The 14,919-nt window shown below is 41.7% G+C and overlaps 1 protein-coding gene across 15 annotated transcripts in view; it reads right to left on the bottom strand.

Annotated features, from left to right (window-relative positions):
- The window catches only part of LOC311064980 (leucine-rich repeat flightless-interacting protein 2-like), a 52,411-nt gene extending 38,431 nt beyond the window's left edge, over nt 1–13,980 (bottom strand). For all 15 annotated transcript variants that reach the window (XM_084085093.1, XM_084085094.1, XM_084085091.1 and 12 more), the window contains exon 1: nt 13,300–13,980. In XM_084085093.1, coding sequence (XP_083941219.1) covers nt 13,300–13,392 — 93 coding nt within the window. In that variant the 5' untranslated portion in view covers nt 13,393–13,980. The remainder of the gene's footprint in view (nt 1–13,299) is intronic.
- Nucleotides 13,981–14,919: the final 939 nt, after the last annotated feature.

Raw genomic sequence — 14,919 nt, 5'->3', positions numbered from 1 at the left:
CATTCAATGACATTATGTGTCTCAGGGGTTTCAAATTATGAGCCACAGAGCTTAGCAGCTTGTCACTGGTTTTCATCAAGTTTGTACCTAGCCTGGTTAATAACACAGAGATAAGAACAAAGGCAAGCAGAACACCAGTCCAGTCATCTTAATGTCAAGTGAAAGTGGTTGCATAGAATGACAAGCGGTGTCATTAAATCGAGAGCAGAACTAGGTCACATAACTCTGCTGAGGTGACAGATGGCTGGGTTTGCCACACAAGCCCATGCAGTGAACGGTAGGATATGCAGACAATGACAGGAAACTTTTTTAAAGTAAATGTAGTTTCTGCGTATGATCAAATATAAGACAAACTCTGAATCCTCCTGGTGAATTGAATACCACCCATCTGGTAGGTACTAAACGCAGACAAATATTATGATCAACCAGGCATCTAGGGCATAAAAGTACAAATGTTAAGGCCACGATTCCATTGTGGATCTCAGACTTCATGTCCAGCCTGTGATGTCAGTTATCTATGATATCCGTCGTTTATGTCATAATCGATGACGTATTATTCAAAATTCGTGGAAGGTTTCAGCCTGATCTGATTGACTGCTACTGTAAAATTATTTTCATTTTGGCACTGATCGGACCAGCGGTTTGCTAGATCTCTCACACACACACACACACACACACACACACACACACACACACACACACACACACACACACACACACACACACACACACACACACACACACACACACACACACACACACACACACACACACACACACACACACACACACACACACACTTACAGAGCCACGCCTTAAAAATACATAATTGATAATCATCACCTCAACCTCATAACCCAGAGTTGAGCCCAGTTAACAGAGCAGTTAGTACATACTCACCCTCAACCTTCTAGGAACTTAGGAAGGGTCCATTTACTGAGGCAGGTGCTAAACCGCATGTATAACCGCAAGTTAAACCATGAGGAAGAATGAGGACTCTACTGCTAATTCAACTACGTCCCATTCAGCAATTTGCTACCTGGCATTCACTCTAATGGATTGACAACTAGAAAAAGTGCTCCTCGGAGCACAGGTCTCCGCCAGGTGAGGTACGTTATTCTGGCGGCGCTATAATAGGCTTATGTGAAAAGGGTGCCATTTATTCTTAGGTCTTTCACGGCAATCGGACACTGCATTCATGATTTGAGGCATTTTGTTGCAAAAATGTGTTTTGCTAAATTAGACCTGCTGGTGGCGCTATAACAGGCCAATGTGAAAAGGGTGGCATTTCTTCCTCGGCCTAGTGGGAATGTGCGTGTGAAATTCCACGGAAATCGCAAGCTGCGTGCATAGTTTGAGGCTTTTTGTTCAAAACGGACCAATCCTGCAAACTTTGGAAGCCAACCATAGGCAATGAGGATGGAAATCGGACAGATCCGTGTTGATCACATGACTATCGAGATACTGTGTACCGATTTGCATGACGTTTGGATAAAATCTGTAGGAGTAATGTAAAAAAATGGGTTTTGCACTAATCGGCCTCCTGGTGGCGCTATAACAGGCCCATGTGAAAACATTGGGGCAGAGGTTCTGAATTGGCATCCAGGGAGTGTGTGTGCACAGTTTGGGAGCGAACGGGCCAACGGTGCCAGAGATTAGCTGGTAACACACAGACAGGACGGACGGATGGACACACACACGGACGGACGGACGGGGTGGAAAACATACTCTCTCGCCATGCCTTTCGGCCTGGCGGAGACAACAACTGTTTAATCCAGGGGTATTCAACTAGATTAGGCAGGGGGCCACAACTGCAAAATAATTTGGAGTTGGGGGCCACACAGTGCGCAAACAAATTTTGCGCGTGTGCGCTTTACACGCGGGTCTAATTCGGGTCTAATTCGGGTCTAATTCGGTCTAATTCGGGTCTAATTCGGTTCTATTTGACCAATATAAATCAACCTTTTTTCGGGTCTAATTCGGTCTAATTCGGTTCTATTTAAGGTTCTAAGTTAAGTTCCAATGAAAGATGGCCTTTAAAGAACTAATGAAGGATAAATCATTTGTACTGTTTTAACTTTGATAACATAAATCAAAGTTAAAATAAATAATAATTATGAAAAAAAAAAAAAAGAAAAAAAAAATGTTTTAATATGGCCAGGGTCCACAAGTAAGCTCCTCGCGGGCCGCACGTGGCCCGCGGGCCGCCAGTTGAATATCTATGGTTTAATCTGTGCAGCTCACTGCTGATAGGGGGGTGCCCACCTACCTGTGGTATGGTGGGCATTACATGGGACACAAGGAACCTTTTGAAGGGAAGTGATGTGCTGGACGCACCATGGACGACACTCATGGTGGCAAACCTCGCACCGGAAGTTCAATAAATACATTGCAGTGAATGGAGCCGGGTGGACCAGCTTGTGAACAAACACTATTTCTGAAGGATTGAGACCTTTGTTATATAATCGGTTCAGGAATATAAAAGAGGACATATCACAGGTTGTTTTCTAATCACTTGCTTTTTGATGTGCACAGACTGCACACTGTATAATTTTATTGAGGCATCTAACAGCGGCAACAAAGCAGAGCGGAGAGAAGCAGAGAAAAATGTGTGAAATGTCTTCTTTTATTTTCCTGGGCCGGGTATTTTATAAAGGTCTCAGTCATTCAGAAATAGTGATTATTTATAAGCTGGTCCACCTGGCTCTCATTGACTCCAATGTATTCCTTCGAAGTCCGGCTGCATTTTGCCACCCAGTGCGACAAATCTGCTGACTGGAATTGCTGGATAGAGAAATTGACGTCGACGACCTTTCCTTAATTTAGCTTCCTTGCTGCAGGTGTAATGCAGGTAATCAGCAGTGTTGCCAGATTTTGCATGAGAAACAAGCGGCTTGGGCTATGAAAACAAGCCCAAAAGAAGCGACTAGGCTAAGTTTGACCACTTTACAGCTATTTGAAAATATCAGAACTACAAGCTCACAACGTGTCATGATCTGCTTTTTTTTTTATATATTGAGGAAAAATAAGTGAAATATTTTGAATATTTTTTAACACAAATCTTGTATGGGGGTCCCTGGCACAGTATGTCTCTTGTGAGGACCAGGAAAACTGTCCTCACAATTTCTATTTCTCAAATGCTACTACTGTATACTTCGCCGTACTATGGAGCACTAAGCAGTGGTTCTCCAAACCAATTCTTAACAACAGCATTTATTGTACAACTTCATTTAAAGTGAGTCCTACAGTAGGAGGACAGGATGTTGTCACTAGTCTGAGAACAATAATCAATTTGCACACACTTAAGAGGAAGTGACAGAGCTGAGTCATACACAAGAGGTCACGTAGCCCTGTCGACACGTCTACCCACCCAATTCTTGCGTGAGAGAGCTGTGGGAATAAATGTTATAAGTTCCCACCTTTTGCTTGAGGTTTCCCCACCAATCAATTGCGTTCCAGTCCGTCTACAAAAACCTCTATATTGTTAATGCCCAGAATCAATATTTGAGCATCCACACAGACATGGATCAAACAGTATTACATACTGCTTGCATCAATGAGTGCCTGAAGGTTATCTGAAGGACTGATGACATGGCCAACACCAAACTGTCTGGAAGAAAAAACGTTTTATTCCTCCGACACTATTTCAACCGGATCTGTCACACACACACAATATAAGGTCACAAGCTGTATGCGTCGCCTACCATATTAATTATAAAGCTAATTCTTATAAAACCTTATAAACCGGTTGTCAAAACACACCATGATGTATTGTCGGTCACAGTGAGTATGTGGAATCCTGGGTCGTCTTGCTTTCTCACACATCATGGTGTACCTGTGTTTATGTACGGCACCTCTTCTCAAACACAACCAGCAGCACTCTAAGTGGGCCAAAAGACAGAACCTCACCTCACTTCCTCCTCGGTACGACTATTTATAATGACCTACATGGACTGCACTTCTACCAGAACCGTTCTAATTCTGCACAATTGCAACAGTGTCACCGTCCTCCCGAGAGTGAATGAGCTAGTTCGTTTCAACTGGGGGGGGAAATAAGACAAAAGATGGAAATTGATACAAAAACACAATTTAAACATTGTAAATAAAGTCAGTCTTAGTGCTGTCCAAATTAGGATGGGACAGTGTGTGTGTGTGTGGGTAGAAGGAAAATCCATTGGGACATTGGTTGACAGGAGGCCTCAATGTTGCTATTGTATAGTTTAAAGATTATTTTATTATATTACTAGATGGCTCTATTGTCCACTTATCCAGAAATAACTGACATAAAATAAAAAATAAAAAAAACTGCTCGAATTAAAGAATCTCCGTCAACTGAGAGGTCTCTGGCTAACTATTTCAGTCTTTGAATTTCAGGGGGCAGCCCTACCAAAATCTGTCGGGCCATCCTCTGGGGAGCGTATGAATGTGCAGATTGTGCACAGCATGTTTTCTAACAATTCAACCAATAGTGTCTGATTATGTGAATGGCCTGCATTTATATAAATATACAGCACCTTTCTAGTATTTTCGGCCCTTCAAACCGCTTTACAATGTAGCTTCAATATGTTGGTATTGTACATCACACTAACAGCTCAGAGGTATTGGCATGGTTCCTTAAAAACTGATCCTTTGTCTGCTGCTGACAACTCTCTGAGGACACCAGGTCTTTATCAGAGCTCCCAGCACCACCAGACCTAAATACCAGTCTAGCCTTTCCGTACCACCACTCCCATACCCCACAACGCCTGGATTAAACAACAAAATTTGTCGGCCATTTTAATGAACACAAGTGCTGAAAGACAGGACAAAGAGGGGGGACAGAAATAACTCTGAACTCAGAGCAAGCAGAGGTTAGGTCATTCTTCAGATGAGGTGGAACCATGAAGTGGATTCACACTTCAGGCCATGTTGAGAGAAACATATTGTTAATTTTACTATTACCCAGTCAAAGCCTACTAATCGTTTGCATTATGCATCTTATGAGTAGGCGAAAGTCTAACTGAACTAGTACTGGTATTTCCTCTTTTCATAACCGTCATCAGCTTTTGAATGTGCATGTGTAAACTGTGGCACTGGCCCTGCAGGGCCAACAGACACAGCATCACTTCAAGACACACAAACCACTAAAGCACAGATGCAAACTGTGAAAAGTCAAATAAATAAATCCAGTTTAAACTATAGGTTACCTTTAAAATACAATGAATATGTAAGTGTACAGGTACAGTAAAGAACAGTAGACAATAAAGTCAGTAATAACAGTAATAAACATAAATATTTGTAATAAATACATTAATACAACTTTTTGACATCCTTTAACGCAGAGAGCAGACCACTTCAATGACAGAAAGTGGGAAACAGACAGCTGCCCTCCTTGCCTTCTCTGATGAGGTGTCTGTCACCTGTGCAGGCCAGGAGTGAAATAAATGCTGCTTCAGAATTTCACTGGGGAAAGGCAACTGTTTTAACTGCGAACATCAAACAAACACAAATCCACAAAAGACAATGTATCACTTTGGTATTTTATTGGGAAGAAACTAATTATTCCTGAACTTTTAATTAAATTGCTCCAGCATTCAACCATGATGGAAGCCACATTGGTACCAACAACTTACTATTGTTATACAATGATGGCACACGCATTTTCAATCAGAAAAGCTTAATTTATTTGAGAGGAATGAACCACACAGGCACCACACTGGCATGTTGAATGCTGTGTGGTGATAACTTCACAGACTGTGACGTACACAAGTGTCACTTGGGGAATAAAAATAGTCATGTTGAGGTCACCCAGATGTTTCCCATTGGTTCTGGAAGGACTTCCTTGGTTTGTTTTTTTCAAAGGAAGAAACATGGAGCAGCTTGTGGTCAAAAGACAAGATGTTTCTCTCAGAACAGTTTATGTAGCATGATGCAGCTGTCACTATACCACCACCAACACTACTACTACTACTGCTGCTGCTGCTTCTAGTATTACTACTGTCACTACAACCACTATTATTAACTACTACTGCTGCTGCTGCTTCTTCTAGAAACATCCACTGTCATCTATAACGTTGCCTGGGGTTTGTGCTGATGTCATAACTATGCTTACTCTTTCTTGTTCTGAATCAAGATTGTATTGGGTGTATATGCCTAGGTTTGTATACTTTTTTGTTGTTGGTATTTTCTATGTTACAGTTCCTAGATGATAGATGTTTCTTTCTGTAATTCTAATACTATGTATCTGTAACTGCATCTTAAAACTGCTGTGCTGCCTGATGCCTACATTTCCCTCACAGGATCAATAAAAGGTATCTATCTCTATCTAGTACTACTACTTCTAGTAGTAGTAGTAGTGTCGCTGTTGTTGCTGTATAATGGCAGTAAGTATGTACTCACAGGAAGTTACACAATGTGGTTGTGAGCGTATTGTGAATAACAGGCGGTTAGCTTCAGGAAGGAATTTCTCAGAGGGGCAGTGGTCATGTTTAGTTCCTTTTGTTGATTTATGTCTTATTGGTTCTCTCACTTTAGTCACTTCATCCTTCTACAGTTATTTACCCTTCTAACTGTGCCAGCCAACCTGTGATTCATATACGACGTAGTCGTATACATTACATTTGGGAGTTGTACAGTAAAACCACACATTTATGATGTCACTGGACACTTTCATTCAGGGCTCTTATGTGGAGATCTACTGTACATAGGGAAATATGATTATTATTGTGTGTGTGTGTGTGTGTGTGTGTGTGTGTGTGTGTGTGTGTGTGTGTGTGTGTGTGTGTGTGTGTGTGTGTGTGTGTGTGTGTGTGTGTGTGTGTGTGTGTGTGTGTGTGTGTGTGTGTGTGTGTGTGTGTCTGTCTCTGTGCGCGTGTGTTAAAAGGGCTTCCAAACGCCTGTGTTTAGCTCTCAGCAAGCAGAGAAAAACACCACATCTACTAGACTAGACGTACAGCTACTTTTGTTCAACATTATTAAAGGTAGACGTGCTCATTCTAATCTATTCACTAAAATGAAACAAGGACACATTCCTTCGGGTAACAAATAAAGGTCTTCAACAGAATGTTTGTATAGTTCTCTTTCTTCCAGTGTGGCTGTCTGTAATTATTGGTAAGAACATAACGAATTCCTGTGCAGTGGTAGAGCAGGTACAACACTTGAAAAGCATTAAATTGTGTCCTACTCTGTGACTTGTTTACAGGATCCAGTAATCAACACCAAATCATTACATTTGATTTAATATACAGTATATCTCAATAGGAGTCCCAATTCAGGGGCTTCAGCCTACATAGGCTGCATAGCCTGGTCCTACGAAGGACACATAGGCCGGAACAGCCTTGTGAAATGGGAAAGGCCTTGGCGTACCGCTGGGATGTAATCAGCCTTCAAATGCACAATTAAAAGTGTGTGCATGGCCCCTGAATTTGAAGCGTTGTTTCTTCCAACAGGATAAATGGGCATTCTAAGCATTCTGTGAAAGGACTCTTATCACCATGGCAACACTGTGACCTTGCACACTGTGATGGCATGACGAGGATTTGCTTTCTTTTTCGTTTTTATTTGAGAGATTCACATTCACTGTACATAAGACACACCTAACCTTGAACAGGACTACTTGAATCCTTATTCTAAACACTGAGTTCACACCCTGCATATCTGAAGCCATCCAGATATTGCAGAAGCAATAAATTAATCTTGAATTGATTAGACATCATCGCCAGCCTGACTTTACTGTCTCCAGCCCTCAAGTAAAGTTACATAAGCACTGCAAGACCTTTGGGACACATTGTGTATCACTGTTGCTTTAATCACAAAATGACCTAAGGTCTCACTTTGTTGCCCTCTACACAAAATTCCCATACACAGCAGCATATCACAGTCCTAACTGGACCTCATTTGGTAACATTGAATATCAGCTCACGCCTCAAACTCCACCCATCACTGTTCCTATGCTCCGCTGCATGGAGCTCCACACTGGTGAATAAACAGGAAGGCGTTTGTGATAACAATCTCTACTGGTCTTGCATGGGATGATGTCATCACCCACACACACACCCCCACCCACACAGTCCTCATGTCCTTTTATGGAGACTTGTCTTGTACAGGGGGTCTAGGGAGGGATATTAACTGAATCCAGTGGGCTGTGCATTTCCACATGTGTTTACATGTGGAAATATGAGGATATGTTGGGATTATTAATGTTTGTTTAAGAGTATAATCAGTGTTTCCTGGAGTATGTCAACCTGATATTGAACTCAGGGTTATTTAGCCTCTGGACTGGTCTTAATAGAAGTCTAAAAACGCGGGGCAAACTGGGAAAGTCAGGCGTAAAATATAGTGTATTGGTGACATACTGTACTGAAGGTATGAAATCAAGATTTTATTGGTGAACAAACCAGTCAATTAGAACTATATATATTCTATATTGAGTTTTTTTTATTCTCTACCCTTTATTTTTTATTGTGTATTTATTTTATGTTAATCAAGTTACATTTTAAGTGTAATGTAATAGTGAGGTTCTCTTATATGCCCACCTAGGGTTTCTTACCTCACCTGCACAACACTTATACTGTGTAGTACAGTACACTGTGCGCGTGCGTGCGTGCGTGCGTGCAGACACACACTGTATGCCAGTCACATATAATTTGACAGTAGGTGGTTGAAGTTTATCTATTGAAAGTTATTATTGTGACTTCATGTGGCCCCTTGGAGAAGACAAGACTGTGTGGTTTTAACCACAGCAGACTGTCTGTCTCCAAGCTGCAGACTAATCCTCACAACTTGATTCTCCACAATGCTCCTCTGACTATCAACCTGCCTCAGAGGGGACAATGACCTAGTCGGGGTTCTGGGTTGGATGCTGCCGACGTCATGAGCTTTTCTCAACCAGCGGGGTTGGGACGTATGCATGGGTCGAGGGGCCCTTCAAGATGCCAACCAAGATGTCATGCTATTACAGGTTTATAGATTTGGTTGATAAATTATGGAGGTTCAGGGTAACACAGGGTGTTATCAAGTGATCTCAAAGTTCAGTCTGCACCTATGCTCAAAGCACCTAGGATAGATAGAACAGGACAATCCCAGATCTCACTGCATAGTTTATTAAAATGGAGAAATACTTTTAATAAGGTCAGCAAGCAGTAGCGCCCCTATTCCGGGGCAAGCAGTCGCCGAAAATAGCCAATCTACAAGCTCTAATGCGTTGTACCTCAATGTGTTGAGAGCTTGTGGATCGACTATTTTCGGCGAAGAGATTGAAATAATAGCAGACCTAGTATAGAGCCCTGGGGGACCCCGGTCCACAAAGTATACTATACAGTGTTCATGTTGTTAAAAGGGGAAATAGTAACAACACAGAATGAACAGTTAAAACAAGCAGCCATACGGTCCCTGGTGAAGCTGCTCTGTTGACTGCACATGGCTGCTGAGCGACAAGGACTATGCACTGCATGTTGTTCCACTTCAACGTAACAGCATTCACACAGGTCAAATGTGTGTTCACAAACAGATGCAGCTGGAACTGTAACATCAACATGACACTTAAATCCACAGGATGATCTTTCACTACATAGTGGGACTTGCAGTTACTCTTTAACCAGAACCTTCCAAGAAAGCCACTGTGTTTGCTTCAGGACAAATTCCAGGCCTGTCGTCATTATGGTGGCGGTTGATATCCAACACCATCCTGGAGGTCAAACTGGTGTTCTGTTCACAGAGCCGGAAGGCCACAACACAGCCACATACAACTGGTGACACTCAAGTAGACTAGACACAAGGTGACTTAACAAGAATTCCATTGTGGCGCAGAACATGTGATTATGTACAGTTCAATGGAATGGATAGAGCATTGCAACAACAATGCCAGCCAGGGTTGTGGGTTCCATTCCTTGTGTAGCTCAATGGGTAAAACATGGCAACAATACTGCCAGCCAAGGGAGTTAATGTTCAACTATGGTGACAAATATTATAGTACTATGGACGCTGTCGCTGCGGTTTCGGACCGTTATAGAAAGTTATAGAAAGACGGCAGATTTGAAATGGCTGAAAAATAGGCTTCATTTACGGTCTGTAGAAACCAATGGCATCACTGTCCTTTCATTTTCACAGTCTATGGCTTAATCTCAATAATCTGGGGGCAGCAGCAGGATTTAAACTAAAGAGTATGGCAGATGTTTGGAAACAGTACGCAGAATCCCAAACGTTCTTGTTTCCAGAGCTGCAATTCTATCCAGTGTGTGTGGTCTTCTTCCATTTGGTTCATACACTATATTGAACGCTTCCCTGAACTCCTTTGAACCAGCTCCAGAAAATACATGTACAGTAACGTGACACTAATAGACCACCTCAGCAGTTCAGTGTCCCACCGTGGCTCCTGTACAGTTGCTCCCAAAAAGCCCCATTAAAGAGAGAAAAAAACAAATATGCCCTCTACGGACCAACTGGCCTTTTCCACATTTTCAAGTTGGCAGGTTGGCCAGTTAGTGCAGATCATCTGTCATTTATAACCCCACCTACCCTCTACCTACCCCACCACCCACCCTCTGAACACAGGAGGGGGGTGTGTACTGTGTAGACAGTAACAGCTGATATGTCAGTAGGGTCTATTTTTGAAGCTCTCGTTGCAGAGAGGGCCAGCTCATCAGACCTGACATACCGTCCTGTCAGAGGGACTGCCAGTGAGGGATTTGACCCAGCCGTCACTTAAAGGCACAGGGCACCAGACCCCAACTGATGCCAGATTTTTGGGTGCGATGCCTATCCTGATTCCTAGACCACCGATTACCAAAGTTTTGACCAATATTTTGTAATATAACAAATGCAAAATCTTGACATCAATTAGGAAAACTTGACTTATAAGTTAACAAAACATAAAGACAAATAAATACATGTTTTAAAGATAAAACAATGTGTTAAGAAAATGTATTTGTGTAAACTTCAATATATGAAAAGAATATTTCACTTTAATTATAACATGAATGAACAAGCAAACAAGCAAATAATAATAATTAATAATAATGATAAAATACACATAAACTGAACTTAATTTTATTTATCCACTATCCGCTTTATTCAAAAGATTCAATCTACAAACTCAAAACACGTTGCATCGCATCATCGGGAGCTTGTAGATCTGCTATTTTTGAACATTTTTGAAAACTTTTGAAAATTCTCACCTACTGTACAATGACATGCCCAAAATAGGGACATGAGGTTGAAAGTGGTTATAAATGCATACAGTAATTGCTGATGTCGGCAAAGAAACGTCTAAAAATGACCGATATATCGGTCAGACTTTACAGGTCACATCTCTTTGCCTCACAGAGGTTCACGGAATAAGCTGACTGTGAAGATGTTCTCTGGCTGTCCAGGGCGGGTGCCAAGATACTGTTAGAAAAGAATGATTCAGAGGAAAACGTATGGGAAGAGTTGAGTGGCTGCTGGTTCAGCTACTGCTGACCAATTCTGCAAGAACTACTTTCTCAAAAGCATAATGTATCTCAGCAAACTTTGGTCAGAGAACATTCCAGCCACATTTTACCATCAATAGGAATGTGCAATGTCAGACAAACTGCAGTCAACCCACAGTTCAAACAAGATAACATTTAAATATCCACGCTCTGTCTGCAGGTTTGAATCAGGAAGCAGGAAGGGGTGTGTGTGTGTGTGTGTGTGTGTGTGTGTGTGTGTGTGTGTGTGTGTGTGTGTGTGTGTGTGTGTGTGTGTGTGTGTGTGTGTGTGTGTGTGTGTGTGTGTGTGTGTGTGTGTGTGTGCTTGCGTGTATGTAGTGATGCAAATTGAATGCAACATCCGGCTTGGGTCTTTGCACACACCAAACTTCCCGTCAACTAACTTTTTATACCCGGAATGATGCGGGGACAACATGACTCAAGGTATGACTGCAGAACACGTGTGTTGAGTGCAGCTTTTTCTTCACGTCACTGTATCACACTGAGCTGTGTCCACATATTCACTATTCACCATGATAAAAAGTAAGGTCTCACTTTGAAGCAGAACTTCATCTTGTGTCAGATGAGTGTCCATCATTCATATCTGATGTCATTATTCAAAATGTCATGACTATTAGCTGATTAAATCCACTAGATATTTACATCAATTAGATTTGAGTAATTTTCCGGTCTGGATAAGTATGGAAAAAAGAATTGCCCCATTCTGTTTTCTAAAATGTTACTTCAGTCTCTAATAACTGAGTGTGAAAACAGAACGCTGTCATTTTCATCTCAGTGTGTTCACACTTCAAGTACAAGCTAAACCCTAAAAACCAGCACTCCTCAACACCTTTCTGACAGGGACGTGAAATGTCAATGAAAATGAAGCTGAAACCCAATATCTTCTATTCATCAAGTTCTTTGTCCACAACCTGGTTAGGACATCTCTTGGCACAGTTTCAGCCCCTGACCCACTGATTGAGAAACTCAACCGCTCTCTACACACACAAGACATTGTTCTTAATGCAAAACAGCCATTTATGCTGCAAGTGTCTCATCACAACAGTTAATTACAGGAATTGGACACTGTGAGGAGGCACACAACCAACATAAAGAGATTAGGGTGGGTGCGGGGTCTCCCTTGAAGGAGTGTGAACCAGTCAAAACACGACTTCACCACCTGTTGGAAGCAAACACCTGTGACTCAGTTAATGTCCCTCCTGCCAACTCCAGCCCTCCATTGTTAGGCGAGTAAAACATCTTTGCAAGTTTGCACATGAAGGGAATTACAATGAATTTTGCTGTTTTTTTTTTCAACTAGCCAGGAGGCATGAATCTTAGCAGTTAATACACCACACTCTGTCAATGCAGTACAGCATGGTTTGACTGAGATTATTTTGGGAAGGTGGTAGGGTAGATGCTTTGGCCTGCATCCAACTGGGCCATATGGCCTGGTGGTTAATAATATAAGGTGTGTGCACTGGGCACAGTCTCTGTGCAGCTAAGGAATGTCTTAAATGATCATGGTGAAGAAGATGATGATGGTGGTGGGCGTATGCAGGTTTTGGGGTCACATCTTGGCTGGTAGGGTGCATTCAGGGGGTGTGCAATTAATTCCCTTACATCCTCTGTACCTCATGGAGGGGGGGGGGTGATGTTGAGGGAGGAGAGGACTAGACAATTAAGTGGTAATGGAGGGGGGGGGGGGGTCGTGATGGTAAGGCGGAGAAGAATAGTCAGTGAAGTGGTCATGGACTCTTCCAGAGTCAGTCAGTCAGTCAGTCAGTCATTCACAGACAGACAGACAGACAGACAGACAGACAATGAGTTAATGTTGATCAAACAGTACTATAGTAGGTGAAAGTCAACTCACCTCTCTTGCGATGAGGTTCAAGGCATCATCCTCGGCCGTAGATTTCTCCTTGTTGCTGCCTCTCTTCCGTCCTGTGCCCCCCTGGGTGCCCATGATGTCTTTAAAACTAAAGTCACTGTCTGTCACACACCGACCGACGGGATCGAGCAGCAGTAAAGAACCCCGGCACTCTAGAAACGGTTCTTCTAGAGAAGCGCGTGTGTTGACAACATGACAAAGTGTTTTACAACACGAGGGTGATGATGGTACTGTAGATAAACTTACATCCGTCTTCACACGTCTTCCTCTTGTGTGTGTTTTCTAGCGACGCACTAACGCAACTCGGCAAAAAAAAAAAAAAAGATCTTTATAAAAAAAAAAGTATTACCTATGAATTTTTAACTGTGCTGGCACAAACAAACAAAAAGACTGACCTTTGTCCCAACTTCTGTAATTCTAAGCCGCAGCAATAAGTGGCAACAATGTGACATGTGCGTCCTTTAGTGCGCTCTGACAAATACACAAGTCTACAGCATAGGTCGTTAAATTACCTCTCTGTCACGTTTAAACGGCAGAATATGATATGTTAAATCAAAATATCCCATAATATCATGTTGAGGTTGCGTGCAACTATCTCCACCTGGTAATAACGCACAAACGGACGGACTAACAACTGGCAGGGAAGAAGTTTGGGACCATGGGACCCACTATTGAGCTCTTAGGGTAATCTTTTGCCTCGAACTGTCTGTTGTTGGAGGCAGTGGTGGAAAAAGTACTACTTTTTTTTTTACTTAAGTAAAAGTATCAAGTAAAAGTATTCTACAATGTAGAAATACATACTCTGTTACGAGTAAAAGTCCGGAATTCAAAATGTACTTGAGTAAAAGTAGGCTACGAAAGTATTGGCATCAAAAAGTACCAAAAGTAGAAAGTAGGCCTACTTATGTCCCATTACACTTTACAAATGTATAAACATCTTTTGATAATAGAACATCTACAAGCCCACATTGTGAGCTTGTAGATCTGCTATTTTCAAATGGCCAAAATGTTGAGTGGTCAATGTATGTTTTGTAATAATAATCAACATCTACAAAGTAACTAGTGACTAAGTTTTCAAATCATTGTAGTGGATTAAAAGTACAATATTTGCCTCTGCGATGTATTGGAGTAGATCGTAAAAGTACTGAAAATTGGAAATACTATAACTCCAGTAGGCCTAAAGTAAAACAAAGTACATTACGGTAAAAAATACATTACGGTATTGATACTTTTACTTATTGTAACAAATGTGAGTACTTTTTCCACCAACAACGTGATTTACAAATTCCTACAACTCCATGTAAGGCACAAAATTACCTTAGGCCATAGTCTCGAATGTGGGACTGTATACATGTTCCGGGGTTCAGCCTGTCTCTATTTATAATGATGACCAGCGGCTCTAAAAACAGATCTTATCATTCACGTCTTAAAGCTACATGGACAAAGTATCAAAAACTACACCCCTTTATAATTAGACGAACCACACGTGTTGTTTTAGACTGAAGTAGGAGGTTCATGTTTAAAATAGTTCAAGGTATTCTTACAGGACCTTTTAAGGCAAAAGGTTGCAGCTTATAACTTTCTCCCTTTCAACTAAATGGA

Source organism: Gymnoscopelus microlampas, assembly GCF_963454915.1.
Source record: "Gymnoscopelus microlampas genome assembly, chromosome: 17".
NCBI classification, from domain to species: Eukaryota; Metazoa; Chordata; class Actinopteri; order Myctophiformes; family Myctophidae; genus Gymnoscopelus; species Gymnoscopelus microlampas.
This window is presented reverse-complemented; position numbering and strand designations above follow the sequence as displayed.